Source organism: Eumetopias jubatus, unplaced genomic scaffold, assembly GCF_037043125.1.
Source record: "Eumetopias jubatus isolate StellerSeaLion01/CBP00866 unplaced genomic scaffold, mEumJub1_p1.0 scaffold_14, whole genome shotgun sequence".
Taxonomy (NCBI): domain Eukaryota; kingdom Metazoa; phylum Chordata; class Mammalia; order Carnivora; family Otariidae; genus Eumetopias; species Eumetopias jubatus.
Window position 1 is genome coordinate 84,088,038 of NW_028274820.1, and position 15,974 is coordinate 84,104,011.

The following is a 15,974-nucleotide window of genomic DNA, read 5'->3' on the forward strand; positions in this document are numbered from 1 at the left end:
ACTGATTTAATATCTATTTTTTTATCATATGGTATGCCTAATACTGATCAGTACAGGCTGAAATTTAACTGTAATTATAGTCTAAAAATACAGGTTTTCGTTTTAGTTCCTCATAATTCAGAGAAATACATAAAAGTAAATATAAGTCTGAGGCTTCAAATCCCAACTCTCCCAGCATGTGTCTAAACCCATCCAGCTTTGCATGCAGACCCTTGGCCCCATACTCCTCCCAGGACAGTGTTGGCTCAGAGCAGCTTGGAGGTGACAGATGGGGCATTCAGTTAAGGAGTGGTGCTGGGTTATTTTCGTTAGAGAAGGAAGCTGTGGGAAAAATATTCTCCACTTAATCTATTTTATTTCAGCAAGGTGTTACCTGTAAATACTAATTTATACACACGTAAAACTTCACTAGGTACTTTAGCTGCATGAATATAAATGAAATAAAGTAATCCAAACTAAAAATGGAATTTCCAGTGTCTTTTTTTCCTCAGGCGGAGGGGGAAAAAAATACAAGGCTTTAAAATTCCATCCCAGTGGTTTCAAAGACAACAGAACATCTTATATCTAGCTCCCACTTAAATCAGTTGGGTTACAAGAGTAAAAATTACAAGTTGAGGTACTACAGCATTAAGAAGAAAAATAATCATTTATGCCATTTTCAATACAGAACCAATTTCCAAATCACTCAAAACACTTAACACTTAGAATACTGTAAATTCCCCAAATGTTTACATTGTTGAGATCTATGACCACTGTGTGAAACAGAAAGTGCAGATACGATTACTTCCAGTTTAGTCAGGGGTCAAGAAGATAGAAGTAAGAAAGTATGAGCCTCTCAAGGACAGTGGTTTTCCTTATTGGAATGAGGCAAATAAAATCAATTCACTGATAATGTATTTAATTTCTCTCTCAACAATTGTGTACCTCTGCTTAATGAGAATAATATAAATAGTCAAGATATGCAGGTGACAAATGAAAAAAATTTGGGGGGGATCTTAAGTTTCTTGGATTTCCAAAGTGCAAAGAATGGGGGATGGGGGTAAGGCTTTTCCTAAGTCCATTAGCTCCTTGCTTGAATCCCACAGCAATTCACCTCCTTTAGCTATGCCTACCCTGAGGGCTTAGCATTCTGCCCTCTGGGTGCTCTGTACACACTGGCTTGGATTTTAGCAGAGGTCCAAAGTTTTGTATTCAATGGGAGCAGGGAAATAGCCCTCTAATCTTCCTCATTTTAAATCCTCCTAGAAGACTCTTAAAGTGATCCTCTGAGGTTTTATCACAGGAAAGAGATGTGATGAGGAACAAACAAGGTTTTCACTTAACTTCCATCTTCACATAGTTGAACAGGACCAGACATCAGGTCAAAGGTTCATGGGATTCCCTAGGCCTGGAAGAGCCCTCTCCAGGAGTCCTCTCCTGGCCTCTGGGTTGATGTGCTCTATTCATCCCTCTAGGTCCTGCCCAACCCCACATTACCACACAAAGCCTTGACTGATAACTGCAACTTCCTCAGGTGAAGCTGGCCTTTCTTCGAAACCCTGGCACCACACTATAGCTCTTACTATATCGCTTTATACTGTTTGTTGTTATTTTACATATTTCTCCCCAACTGGATCTAAGCAATGTGAAGGCCTAATACTTACTTTCATAGCTGTTCCCTAGAGTGTCAAACATGACGCATATACCTAGGAGACACTGAATAAATCCCTGCTGAGGGATTGATTTACTACTACCTGTTACACCTGTTAAAGAAGGAGAATAAGTGAATAATATTTTATTCCTGAGCCACACTCTCCTCATTTATAAAATTAAGAAAATACTACCCGGCATTTCTTCACCTTATTCTGCTTCTCTTGGTGGGAAAAAAAAAAAAGAGATTTAGCGCTGAGTTTAAGAACTATTCAGCAACCTCTTAAAACACTCTGATAGGATTCTGTCCTTCCTAATTAGACCTCACTAGAATTCTTCATTATGAAAACAGCATTTCTTTTTCCCTTTTACATGTGAGTAAATTATCCATGTTTGATTAGAATGAAAATTTGACATGGTATAATTGATATGTGTTTGACTGAATTCACATTTTAAACAGGTGGAGAGGGGCACCTGGGTGGCTCAGTCGGTTCAGCGTCTGCCTTCGGCTCAGGTCATGATCCCAGCGTCCCGGGATGGAGCCCCACGTCTCCCCCCTCGCCCCCTGCTCATGCTCTCTCTCGCTATCTCTCTCTCAAATAAATAAATAAAATCTTAAAAAAAAAGTGGAGAGAGATACATCATAATGTGAGTCAAATTTAATATATTTAGGTCCACTATTTTTCCAGTTATCCCAAAATGAATCTGACTTCTAAAGAAAGTACCTCTGAGTTCTTTTAGTGCTTATATTTCTGACATTTGTATCAGAAAGTGATAGGTATAAATGTCATGCAGTTCATCCCTGGGAGAAAGAAAAATTATTCCCTCAATAAAAAGGTAGTGTTCTTTGTCCAGAGTGGGCCTGTGTTTCTACGTTGGGACTGTATAAAACATGGAAAAGAAAGGGAATTCCAACCCAAAAGACAGCTTTAAAGGCTGCCATCCAGCTTTGGGGTAAGCCACTGCTTCTCCTCAACCACAACTCCACCTCTTATACCATCAAACTGGGGGTGCTGGGAAAGAATCCAAATGTGCAAAAATTCATTTTTTTTTCCAAAGTTGAATCCTAGTAGCACTTTTGTTTGGGTCTTGGAACAACATCAAAATTTAGCACAGCTTACCTTTGGGTCATCCAATCCTCTCCTTGGTTTTATTTCTTAAATAAAACAAGACTCTTACCACCTAACACATGTATTTGCAAAGAATAACAGTACCACTACTTTCTTAGCTCAGCTGGCTGGAGCATGGGGTTGGTGAGGTCCCAGTCTCATGTCCAGTCTTCAGAAAAACTAGGTAGCCTTGCTCCATGCCAGAGCCTATTTGGACCTATTGTGTTGTTTCTTGGGCAATGACTACACATCTAAATGCTAACCTGCCATTATTCACAAAATAAGGCAAGTCAGGATGAACGGTTGAGAAATTGGAAAAGAGGTATAACTCAAAATGAATATCTTAGTGATGGTGGTAATCACTATCTTCCTCCTTATTATCATCACCATAGCAAACATTTATGGTGCTATTTGCCAAGGATCTTGCTTAGAACACTATGCACTTTATCTTATTTATCTTCATTTAAAACCTTATGTAGGAAATACTATTATTACATAGTTCTTATAGATAAGAAAGTAAGATTAAGAGAGATTAACCAGCTTGTTTAAAGAATATAGCTAATAAGCATTATATCAGAATTTGAACCCACACAGTCTGATTTCAGAGCTTCACCTATTTCATATAATGCATATTACTCTCTTTTACTCAAAAGAGTATCAGCACCACTAGATAAGTATATTACAATAATCTATAATTTGAATAGATAGCTCCTGATGATAAATATCTATACGCCACAAATACCTGCACAACAAATCTTCCTAAGTATGAAATGCCATTTGTTTTATAAAATTCAAACATTCTCAGAGCTAAGATGATAAACTACTTTGAGAACTCTTATAGAATTGCCACAATGTAAATACTTTGATTTAAAGTGTGAGAAACAGTACAAGCACTAATGAAAGCTAGAGTTTAATCTCAATCTATGTGAAAGGAAGCAAAGGCGAGAAACTGGAGCAAGAATACATCACCATCCTCACAACCCCAGGGAGCCTAGCATGGCTGTGTGGGGGACACAGAGACAGATCATGACCTCTCGGGAGCTGGGCCTAACCAAGAGATCTGGGACTATGTTATACCAAGGAACCCAGTCTCCCAAGCACGGGGGGAAGCCTAGGAGAGTCTTGGAAGGAGACTAATAACCAATATTGAGAACACATGCCCATTAGCTTGTTGAGCTTAATGGAGTAAAGCAGCAGAGATTGGCCTCTTTCTGGAAACAGATAAAGGTGGCTTTGGATGCTGCTATACCTGGACTCCTTCCCACCCCATCAGCCTGGTGCTCCTTATGTACTTAAAATACGTAAAGGTTACGTGTATATTTCTATGTTATTAAGAATGCTTAGAGATAAGGAAAATCCCTAATTACAGCTGAAAGAGATGTCTCTGTCATTTGCCAGAGAGTGTATTCTATCACTTAAATTGGTAAATAGGCCCTTTTTCCCCCCACCATGGGGAAAGAAGGGCCTCTTTTGACCCTCCATTGATTAAGACTGCTGTGGGATGTTATTTGCAATCTCCTTGGATAATGGGAATCAGGAGGTAGCTGTCATGGTTTCTGAAGACAAATTGCTGATAGCTGAAACAAATCATAGGCTCTTTCGTCTTTTACTATTCTCAATTCCCAGTTAATGTGTATCTTACAGTCTAAGTTCCTTAAATCAGTCTGCTCTACTGTCACAGGTAGTAAAAATGAGTAAAAGTGGTAATCTGAGGGACCATGCTATAGGAATCAAGTTCAAGTGACCATTATGCTGGTCATTACTCCTGAGCTATGCATTATTTAATAAGGAACACAACTTCCAAAAGGGCACACAATTAAAAACAGATCCATACAGCAGCTGTTGTGATTATGACCAATATGAACAGAAATCCAACCAGGCATGAGTCAAAAGAAAAAAGTCTGCTGCCAGACAGAACATTGTTCAGTCTTATTTTTGTTTTGTGTACTTTGACTTCCTAAGCCAGCCAGCAAGTGATGTATATGGAGCAGTGGTTCTCAAAGTGTGGTCTGCAAAACAGCAACATCAGCATCACCTGGGAACTGTTGGAAATGCAAAATCTTAGACCCCATCCCAGACCTACTGACTCAGAAATTCTGAAGGTGGGCTCAGCAATCTGTTTTAACAAGCCTTCTGGGTAATTCTGATGCATGCTAAAGTTTGAGATCTACTGGGCAGGAGCCAGGGGACAGCCTTTGGATTCTAAGTCTTCCCCAAAAAGTACACCTTTGGTCGCAAAAAGTTATCTTCAGAAGAGTCTGGGGAGAAACCTGTCCTGAAACCAAATAAAACCACTGCCATTTTCAATTTTGCTGTAAACCTAAAGCTTCCTTAAAAAAATAAAGTCTATAAAAAATTTTTTGTTAAACCAACCACCACAATTTTTAGGGTGAATGAGTAGAAAGAGCACAGGACTTTCCTTACACATGTGTTTGTTGTGTGTGTATGTATATATACACAAATACATACATACATATATATGTATGCTCTAGAAAGGTTATCAGACAAGTTCTTTAAAAATAAATCGCATCCACGGGCACCTGAGTGGTTCAGTCCACTAAGCGTCTGCCTTCGGCTCAGGTCATGATCCCGGGATCCTGGGATCGAGCTCAGCTTATGGCTCCCTGTTCAGTGGGGAGTCGGCTTCTCCCTCTGCTTCTCTAATAAATAAAATCTTTTAAAAATACAAAATAAATAAATCGCATCCAGGGCAGGGGGCGGCAGAGGCCTGCACGTTGTTGGCATGGCCTGGGGCACTGGGATGGAGGGTGAGGCCTCACAGCGAAAACATCTTCCTGTTTGTGCCTAATCTCATCAATGAGTGCTGCCGTATACCTCTGGGCCCAATGGGAGGGTGAGGGGCCTTGCACGGGCTCTCTGATCCCACCCTGACTGCCATGTCCAACCCAAGGTTATGCCCAGATTGCCTTCACCATGGTTTCTTTCTCCTTCATGCCCTGCTGCCCCCTCAGGGCCTCCTCCTCCTACTTGCTCATGGGACTTCTGGACGCTTTCCATGGGCATGCTGCTCGAGCCCTTCATCAAGCCTGCTCTGTTTATCCCTTGTGCTGGGAATGAGTTCTTCTACTGCCTCCTCCACCTGTTCAATGTCTCTGAGGGACCTTTAGTTGGCTCTGTGGGTTTTTCCAAGTGGGCCTCTGGATCACTGCCCTTATCATGGTGCTCAAGTCTCTCATTAGCGTCGTCCACCTGGTCACAGTTACCCACTACGTGGTGAACCGGGCCAGGAAGGAGGGACCCAGAAACCTCCAGCCCTGACTGCCCACCTGCCCTGGGAGTCTCGCTGTGCCACACGGCTCCCCTCCCCCTCCTGTGACGGCCCAGGCTCACATCTTCCTAATGTGTTGTGCAGCCTGCTGGGAAAGGTGAGGTCATGTTCTCGGAAATCCTGACAGCCAGTCCCACCCCTGGGTTTCCCAAGGACCTGGATTTCAAGTCAGGAAGGATTGTCGCACCTGTTTGCTCAGCCCTGGGGTCTGGCTTGGCCTGAGACCTGAAGGACACTTGAATGAGGGAGACAGGCCTGGTTTCTCAAAAAACAGGGAGTCAGATCTGTGCCCCTGACCAGAGGAAGCCTGTGGCACCACAGCCAGGAGGAGAAAAGGGGCCATACAGATCCCCTCCCATCCCAGTCTCTTATATCAGGTCTATCCTGGCTCTGAAAAATCTCGATAATAAAGGGAGGGAAGGGCATCACTCCCCAGAACTTGGTTTCCTTTGAGATACTCTTAGACCGGGGCCTGGGCTGAGGGGAGCTTGGGAAAAAGGAAGATCCATCTGGATGCTTTCCTCTAGTTGTTTACTGACTGGCTTTGTCCTATCATTCTACCATGACCTCAAAGAGAGGCCTTCCCCGCCACTTAAGCTCATGCCCTGTCTTTGCCCACCTGCTTTATTTTCTTTATGACATTGTCACTGGCTGTCTCCATTTGTTTGTATACCTCATATCTTCTACCCCTACCAGAATGTAAACTCCCTGAGGACACAGACTTTTCTTGTTCCTTCTCTATCCCCACAGTGAAGATGAACCTTAACCTGACATATCAGAGCTGCTTAATAAATATTCATGAACAGAAAAAATAATAAATAGCATCCATTCACAAGCCATTCTCTTGGAAAGACTCCTCACTATTTTCAAAACAACCTCATTACTTAAAACACTCAAAAGACAGGCATTAATCACTAAGTAAGCTCTTAAGATACCTTCAGTATTCATGGTAGGATTTCCAACTGTTCACAGCTAAGGAAAAGTAAGATTAAGTTCCCCAAGTTTAAAAATCTGCTTCACCCAACAAGAGTCATGATGCTCCTTTAGTGTTTTGAGCACATGACCCCTAAACTGACTCTAAGATACTTCATGTCATGAAGAGCCACAGTCTGTGATATGTGAGTCTGCCTTATAGCAAGATGTTTTGGTAATTCATTAATTCAGCCCCTTTGTTACTCCATAAAGGAGCCCTATCATACCAAATTTCACTTTGGAGCTAATGTGTTTAGATGAGCCTCTAGCATTGTTTTAACTTTTTTTCATACGATAAATGATCTTAAGAAATCAAAGTGAAGTAATCTATCACTAAGCAATTTATGAAATAACGGTCTGTTCTTATAATCAAAAACCGAGTAGCTGTTTAAAAAAAGATTCCTAGTTCTCAATCCTATACAAATATCAGAATCACCTAGCAATTATTTAAAATATACCAATACCAGGGTTCCACCCCAATTTCACCAGTCTTGGATAGTTTGAGCATATATTTTTATTTAAAAGCTATCCAGGTAATGCTAACGTGCAGTCAGGGTTGAAAATTAATGAGATAGAACTATATTAACCAACATGGAAATGTCTCCCGGATATATCATTACGTGAAAAAAGTCACGAGACATAGATCTTTTAATAAAATTATGTGTCTGTGTATATAATTTTATTAAAATGTATTTAGATATGGTCTCTCTGTTTTACACTATTTATTCATTGCTTAAACTTTTCAAAATGAGAATGTGCTCATGTCCTTTACTTATTTTTTTAATTTTAAAAATCTGTTTAGAGAAAATGTGAATTTGTAGGAAAATGAGGAAGCACATGAAAATAGTAACTCCCGAAATATACTATGTCTCCTTCTTTCCCCCCTTCTTCCTCCTTCTGTTCCTTTTTCTCAAAGAGTATAAAAGTAAAATAAATAAAGTTCCATTTCTGTCCTATCCACCCAACACAGATTATCTCCAACGTTTGGGATTGGGGTAAGGGAGAGTAGAGTTGGAGGAGGTAGAGAGATACAGTTCATTCATTCATTCCTTCATTCATTCATTCATTGGGCAAACATTTATTGGATTCCCAGACAGGTCCATGATAGGTGCTGGAAATACAGCAACAAACAAGAGATACCTGCCCTCATATATATCAAGATATTATCCTGCCCTAGTGGAACTCTATTACATGTAACAAAGAAACTTAATTCCATCAAGAGAAGCGAGAAAAGACTTCCCAAAATAGAGGTAGACTTCATCCTGGAGTTAATGGTAGCCATTAAAGAATGTTAAGGGAAGTGACATTACCAAGTCTGCATTTTATATATATACATATATATACACACACATATATATATTTTATATTTAAATATATTTTTTATAAATATTTATATCTGGCCACAAGTTTAAGTGCCAGTGACCACAGACAATGCCCACTTCCCCAGTACTCCCACTTAGAGCCACTAAGAGAGAGTATCCCTCATCTCTCATCTGAGGTGAGTGGGCTCTTCACAAAGTTAAATTAGAGCTTGCTACCATGGCAAAGGATTGACTTAAGGAGTTTATCTTTCAATTTGCCATTATCTATTTGCCATCAAGTAATATTTAACACGAAATGTTACCTCCTGCTGAGTTTATTGCTTGGGCTCATATATCTGTCCATCTAACTAAGATGAGCCTGAATTTGGCAGATTTACTTCATCCAAGTTTACAGTTAATAAAGTCCACTGTATGCAATATATAACTCACTAAAATGCTTGGCTTTATGGAAGTGGTTGCTACAATTAGTAGAGTCTCTTGAAAGAAACATATTTTGTAAACACAGCAAGGTAGGTGAAGACTTCCAGAGTAATGGGATGTTTCACTGTCCTTCAGTTACTTAACATTAAAGTCAATCTTATCCATGTATAACTGGACCACTTGACACGTGTAAAGAAATTATCCCACCCACAATTTACATCTCATTTGATTGCTTTGGGAAATATACACTAAAAACTAGTTAACCCCTATTCTTCAAGAGTAGAAAGTTCATTCTCTAGGTAAAGTTAACTAGAAAAACAAGAGAGAGAGAAATTATATCTGACACTGTCCTTTTATGACCCAGATGCATCTATATGGACACTAATGCGAGTGGTTACCTCCAAGCATTGATGTGCTATTTTTTACTTAGAATGTTCAATCCTTGCTCAAAGTAAGTATATGATTAGTGTTTTGAGGAACAGAATTGCTCTAATTTAAAGGAGGCTGTGGAATATGTTCTAGAAAAGGGGGCGAAATCTGAGCTCTTTATAAAACATATGCAAATTCCTCAAACTTGTTTTAAAAAAATTTAAATTATGGGCTTCCCAGTTGACATTCCCAGAAGGCCCCTTCATTCTTTTTTAATTCTTTCTAAACTACACAATCTCTGAGAGCTCAGCCCCTCTTTTCATTAGTCTTTGTAATACAAGAGCCACTGGGGTGGCATTTTCACCTCTGGATACGTAGGATGAAGCAGTTCTGGGGTTGCTACTCTGCAGTTACATGTCACAATCTCCTAATTGATACCATTATTATCTAAAACCATTAACTTGCTGTAAAGATTAAACAGTCACCTAAGTGACCACGCTGCCCTCATATTAACCCATTTATGACATGTGTGTGTTTCAAGGCACAGCCGTGCTTCTAAAAAGTTCAGGTCCTTAAAGTCCTCATCTGTGGCTCTCCAACTTGTTTTCACTCCCAACACACTTAAGAAATGTGAAACACTTCAATCCATAGAAATGATTCCCAGGGAGCTGGGGGAGGCACATACTCACATCCTGGGTCCTGTCACTTGAAAAGCCTCTGAGGTCATTTTGATAAGCCAACACACCCCACTGGGGCAATAAGAGAAAGAAGGGCATGAAGCCCACCCCCCGGGGAATGAAAACCACTGGTTTAGTAGAGCATCCATGGTCTTATGGGCAGAAGCCACAGGACAGCTTCTAGCTCTAGCCCCCTGTCCAACTTTCCTCCTAAGTTAAAGAGGCTGATTTTTTTTTTCATTTGTCTCTGGGTTTTGATAGGAAGAGAAGCAAAAATAGAACAACATCTCTTCCCGCTCGAGAGGAGCAGAGCCTGCTGTACTCCTGGGCAAAGGAGGTGGCCACCCACGAGGTGTAGTCTCTGCTGGGGGAGCTAAATGAACCTCTCCAACTAATGCCTGAATCCCCTTCACAAAGACAAATCATTGCATCCCACTGTTAGGGATCCTGCAGAAAATAGAATCTTCCTGATTTAAACACAGACATACTCTATGCAGATGACTGATCATACAGAGCTCCTTTCCTGAAACCAGGCTTTGATTAGAACATAGAAGGAGACAGGACAGGGGAAGCTGCCACAGGAAGAACAAGGCTGAAGAAAGAGAGAGATGCCTGGAGGCCTTTGTCTCCTATACAACTTGGGCCAGGCAGCTATAGCAGGTGAAGACAAGGCTATTCCAGTGTTGTCCAAAAAAAGAGAACTAAGATTTGCACAAGTATTTTCTATAGAATTTTAAAACAGGTGCCAGCTACACTCTAAAGACCTCAACTAATGTTTATTGTTGAGCAGGACAGTGAGTAAATTCATTAATTAAGACCTTGTTTATCCTTTATCATACTTTTAATTGTGTATTTCCAAACCAAGATGCACTACCTTCTTTTAACTCCATTAATTTAGGAATAAGTGGCAATATATTGATATCTGTGCATCTTTTTAGATTCTATCCTGAAGGGGCCCAAACTCCAAAAACTGTCCTAAATGTTCACCTTTACTTAAATCCTAGCATTTGGCTTAATCACACTATTACTTTTCAAAAAGAAATTGTGAGCCAATCTGCAATACATTAATTTGCTAAACATTCCTTTGCTAACTATTCTAATGTTTCATGGCAATCCCAACATACATGTTTAAACAGAATACATTCACACATAAAGTGAAACATCTTCTATTCCAAGAATAACTATCATCATTTCATGATTAATACCAGTGTAGCGTGCTGGCTGGAGTCTCACATAAATCATCAAAATGAATTAAAGTAGCAAAACAATAAAAGTTATCATTATCAAATTCACATTCATGTGGTTCTAGGTTCAGCTGGAAGATAGGCTAAGCACCTCTTCTCTCTCACTTTTGAAAGACATACATTTTTCAAGCCCCAGTAATTTGGTTAATAAATATATTTGCTTCCACACAATAAACATTCACTCTGTGCCAGTGTACTGATTTTAGTTATGATATTTTCCATAACCAACACCCCCTCCTGACTAAGTCACCCGCTCTCTGTGATTTGGTCAAGGGTGGCAAGAACAGCCAGCTCATGTGCTGACCACTGTCTTAGGGGTTGCCCTGCCACACTGAGCTCTGCCCTAAGAGTCAATGGTAATTCCCCCACCTGGGCAAATAAGGTCCCTCCAGAACTACCCAAGAGAGTAAAGAGAGAATTGGTCAATGACTGAAGAACAGAACAGAGGGAAGCCAGATCCAGACTACATAAAAACTAAATCCACCCTTCAGGTGGCCTGAAGGTCCCTTTGGCAGCTCAAGGAGTTGAAGGGCATGGGCAGGTACTGGTGGAACCCTTCACCTGCATTTTCTCATTAAATCCATCCAAAAACCTAACATAATGTTTTTATCCCCATTTTATAGATAAGCTGATTCTATTAGTATAAAATTAATGTAAACATGCTTTAAAAAGCTCAAATAAGCAATTATCACCAATACTCCACTCCTCAAATCCGTGTCTACTTTTGGCTGGCCACCAGACTATAGGAAGGAGAGGGATTCATAGGAATTATTATGGGACTGATGGGAACCAGAATTAGTGTACAAGGGCAGGGTAACAGAAGGAAGGGAGAAGATCCTCATGAAGGTTTCCCTCTTCTCTAAAAGTGGGTGTTGTAAAGGAAAAAAAAGAGAGAGAGAGAGACAAACCAAGAAACAAGCTCACAAATTATCTGTGATGGTTACCAAAGGGGAGGTAGGAGGAAGGGAGATGGGTGAAATAGGTGATGGGGATTAAAATGTACACTTATCATGATGAGCACTGAGTAACGGTACAGAGTTGCTGAATCAGTATATTGTACCCCTGAAACTAACAGAACACTGTATGTTAACAGAATTAAAAGCTTTAAAAAAATTAAAGAAAAGTGGGTGTTGTTGAGCAACAGTCACTGAGTTAAGAACAGAAAAGAGATGCTTTGGAGCAAGCGGGAAAAGAAATCAAGTCAGAGAGGAAAAAGATGGTGGGAAAGTGGCTGAAACTAGATACCATCATAGAGCACAAAATGGCATGTAGTTCAGAATTCAGACATGTGGAAGAAATTCTAGATCCCAGGATGTGATGAGACATCTGGAAAATCCTGGTCTTCATCTTGTCTCCAGGCAAGTCATTTCGACTCCAGGGGTCAGCTAGCCCAAGGGAAATTATTCTAGAAATGATGAATTAGAGCACCTTTGGCTGCCTATTTTAATCTTGTGTCCCTCTCATTGCCAAGAGGCTCTTCCTAACGTCCTTCCAAATGTCTCCAGCATTCTGTGCCTCTTCAATACCCCTTAGACACAGAGAGCTTCTGCTCAGCAGCATCCTCATTTCAGAAAATTTCATCAATCTGAAAATAGTCATTAAGCTGCCTCTTAGCATTCTGTCCTCTAAACTAAAGGGATTCATACAGAAGCTGGACAGCCACCTAGGGGGAGGTTACAAAGAGGATTCCAGCATACAAAGTGAGCCAGACTACACGATGCCTCAAGATATCTTCCAAACCAAGAGTCCTTGATTCAGTTCCTTTCATTTTTTTTGTGAAGTTTTCCATCAATTTGTTCATTTTTGTCACCATAGCTGTCACCTGTCCAACTTCTCCATATTCCTTTAATATTTTTAAATCTAATAGGCACAGGAACAGTTTCTCACAATATAAAACAAAGCCTCATTAATTCAGATTAAATTGGAAAAGTCATGTCCCACCAAGAAACCAGTGAAAAGTATTTTCAATTTAAAAAATTATCTATTATAGAATACTACATAATAGATATTAACAAACAAAATGAGAAAGTTAATGAAAGATGGTGAGTTATTTTTATGGCACTTTATACTTTTCAAAGTATTATTCCATACATTATTTTGTCAATTTTATTCAATATGTAAATGCAATTTATAGGTAGTAGATCATCAAATCTATATCAGAAAGACTTGAATTATCCTGATAACTTGAACTTTTAACTCAATAAGAATTATATATAATTATTCCAAGTCTGCATCAGAGCAGTCTGAATTAATGAGGTTCTGCTCTATTGTAGCTATTATAAACCTGACAATTTTATGGCCATATTATATCCCAGGATGTCACTCCCGTCTACATGTTAGTAATAAATACTATTTCTTCACACAGGAACTTTTGTCATAAAAGAGCATCCCACTTTAAAGAAGCTTCACCAAGTAAATTATCTTATATCTCAAACACCACAGATATGTTTTATATGAAAAATGTGCTAAGATTTCATTATACTCTCTAAAAACACTTGCTCTGACTTACAATGAGCATCAATAAGGAAGATATCCCAAGATGTTAAGGACTCAACATGTCACAGAAATTATCACCTGTTTGTTCCGGGGGGAAAAAAAGTCATAATTAATCCAAACTAACTAAACTAACTAAATCAACACATGTATAAACCCCATCACAGAATGCTCCATTTGAGGAACCTGGTGACCCTGAGAAGGTCTGTGAACATCATCACCATGTTCACTTTCTTCTTAAACCTGTGGTTGGAGTCAGAACAACTTACTGTCTTTTCACAATGGTCAGAAAGACAATGCCTTTACCTACCTTGAAAAGTCTTAAAATGTTAGCAACCATGATGGACACGGAGCTCGCTGCAGCACCTATGACACCAGAAATCTTGTCAGGCTTGGTGAAAATGGGTGGATCTCCATTAGCACACTTCACGTCAGAAGCGTCTTTCTCTATCAATGCCTGCACGAACGTTAATGACTGCTCCAAAGCATAGGTGTCCCTGGAGCATGTGTCAAGGATCCGGACACCCAGAGTGATATTGGAGAGGAGATCAGGGTCCTTATTAATCTGGTCGATTGCATAAAGCATGGCCTCCAGTCTGTGGATCCCCTTTTCCTTCTTCAGCTCCCCACAAGGTACCCCTCTCTCTCCCTTCGCATGGACAGGGAAGAGACCCCCCAAAATGATGTCCCCATCCACTCGTATGGAATGGGCATACTCCTGGCTGTGAGTTCTTTGCATCATTGTGAGGATCCAGTAGAACTTGGCGGTCAGGAGGAAGAAACAAGGGCAAGAGGCTGATCGCTTTCCCTCACATACCATTTTCTCCACAGGTGGTGTTGCAACCCAAGACCCAAAGTTTATTCTTGCCACAGAAGAAGGGGGACCACCAGAGGCTGCACCTTCTGGAGGCTACCATCAGGGCCCATGGGGGAAAAGGTTCTGTGGGTTTCAGCAAGTTTTCTTGATTTGAATGTCACAGTGAATTTCCATCAGACCCCTAAGGTTCAATTTTATTTCCATATAAAGTCAACTTGCCTGGAATGGTGCAAAAATTAGAATAACAGCTGAGGTTCTGAAGGTGGGATGAGGTCAACAATTCACGTCCTTGAAGTCAGCCCTGTAGCAGAATTATTCCTGGGGGGGCAGGGGAAGGGAAAAAAAGGGTTCAGTTCAACGGGTCTACATTTTTCATATTTTTAAGCCCTGTTTATACCAACCTCTTTGTTTGTTTGTTTCATTTCCCCTATTCAGTAAGAAACTACTTTTTTTTGTCCCCCTATGATTCTGAACACCTGGCTGCACTGCATCTAAACAGAGAGATTGATGACACTTTGGGAGCAAGAGAAACAGAGAAGTATCAGAAACTAGGCTGATTCTCCCAAGCCACAAAGTATTTTTATTTACCATTTTATTTCAATAAATCCAATATCCATGCAGGTAAAAATCCTGTGATTTATGGCATTATTTCTTTTCAAATCTGTTTTTACTTTTGACAGCTGTCTGAATTTAGCATTTAAATGTTGTCCACAAAATCATAATGAAAGTTTATTTTCTTTGATGTATTCAACAAGCCAGTCATCTGTTAATGACATTTTTGGTGCCTCATATTTCCCAGTGGGGAAAAAGTGATGGATGGATGGATGGATGGATGGAAGGAAGGAAGGAAGGAAGGAAGGAAGGAAGGAAGGAAGGAAGAGAGAAAGAGAAAGAGAGAGAGAAAGAGAGAAAAGAAGGGAGGAAGGGAGGGAGGAAGGAAGGATGGAAGTCAATCCAAGGACCCCAAGTGTATATGTTTTATAGCTTGTGAAAAGATTTAACATAAAATGTCAGCTATTTTGTATAAGTTATCTTATTATTCTCTGATAACAAAACAAAGACTTGAAAATGAGACACATGAGGAGGGTTATGTGTGACGATATTCCTATGAATTTGTTGGGGTAGAAGCAATGGGTATTCTCACAGTGCTGAAAGTAAACATTCTTTGATCCTAGAATCACAAGGAGCAAATCAGAGCTGGAGATCAATTGAAGAGCTTCTTAATTTTGTCTGACTCAGGGGGAAACCAGTTATTTCATCAAGGCTAGAAATAACCTAAAATGAAAACGTCTAACTAGCAAATCTAGAGAAAAAGTTTAGGACCTTCAATCTTAAATAATTCCATGAGGTTCTTTCAAAGGACTTTTGAGGAGGCTTAACTGAAAGCAAGAACTGGTTTAACATAAGACAATCTGATATTTGAAATGCACTTATAATTAAGCGAATAAACAGCACCAATTTGTTTTTGCAGGATGGTTCATCTAAGGCTCGTTTCTAACCTACTTTTATACATATGGGTTTAAAACCTGAAATTTGGACAATTCTCCTCTAACCTAGCCAACCAACATCTGGTTGTAGTTTCCATTCCCTTGTTTAATTTCCAGTTCATAAAATTTTCATTCCATCCTCCCTG

At 39.9% G+C, this 15,974-nt stretch overlaps 1 protein-coding gene across 1 annotated transcript in view; it reads right to left on the bottom strand.

Annotated features, from left to right (window-relative positions):
- Positions 1-14,344, bottom strand: part of GRM8 (glutamate metabotropic receptor 8) — a 757,410-nt gene extending 743,066 nt beyond the window's left edge. The window contains exon 1 of the mRNA XM_028104923.1: positions 13,835-14,344. Coding sequence (XP_027960724.1) covers positions 13,835-14,344 — 510 coding nt within the window. The remainder of the gene's footprint in view (positions 1-13,834) is intronic.
- Between the last annotated feature and the right edge of the window lie 1,630 nt (positions 14,345-15,974).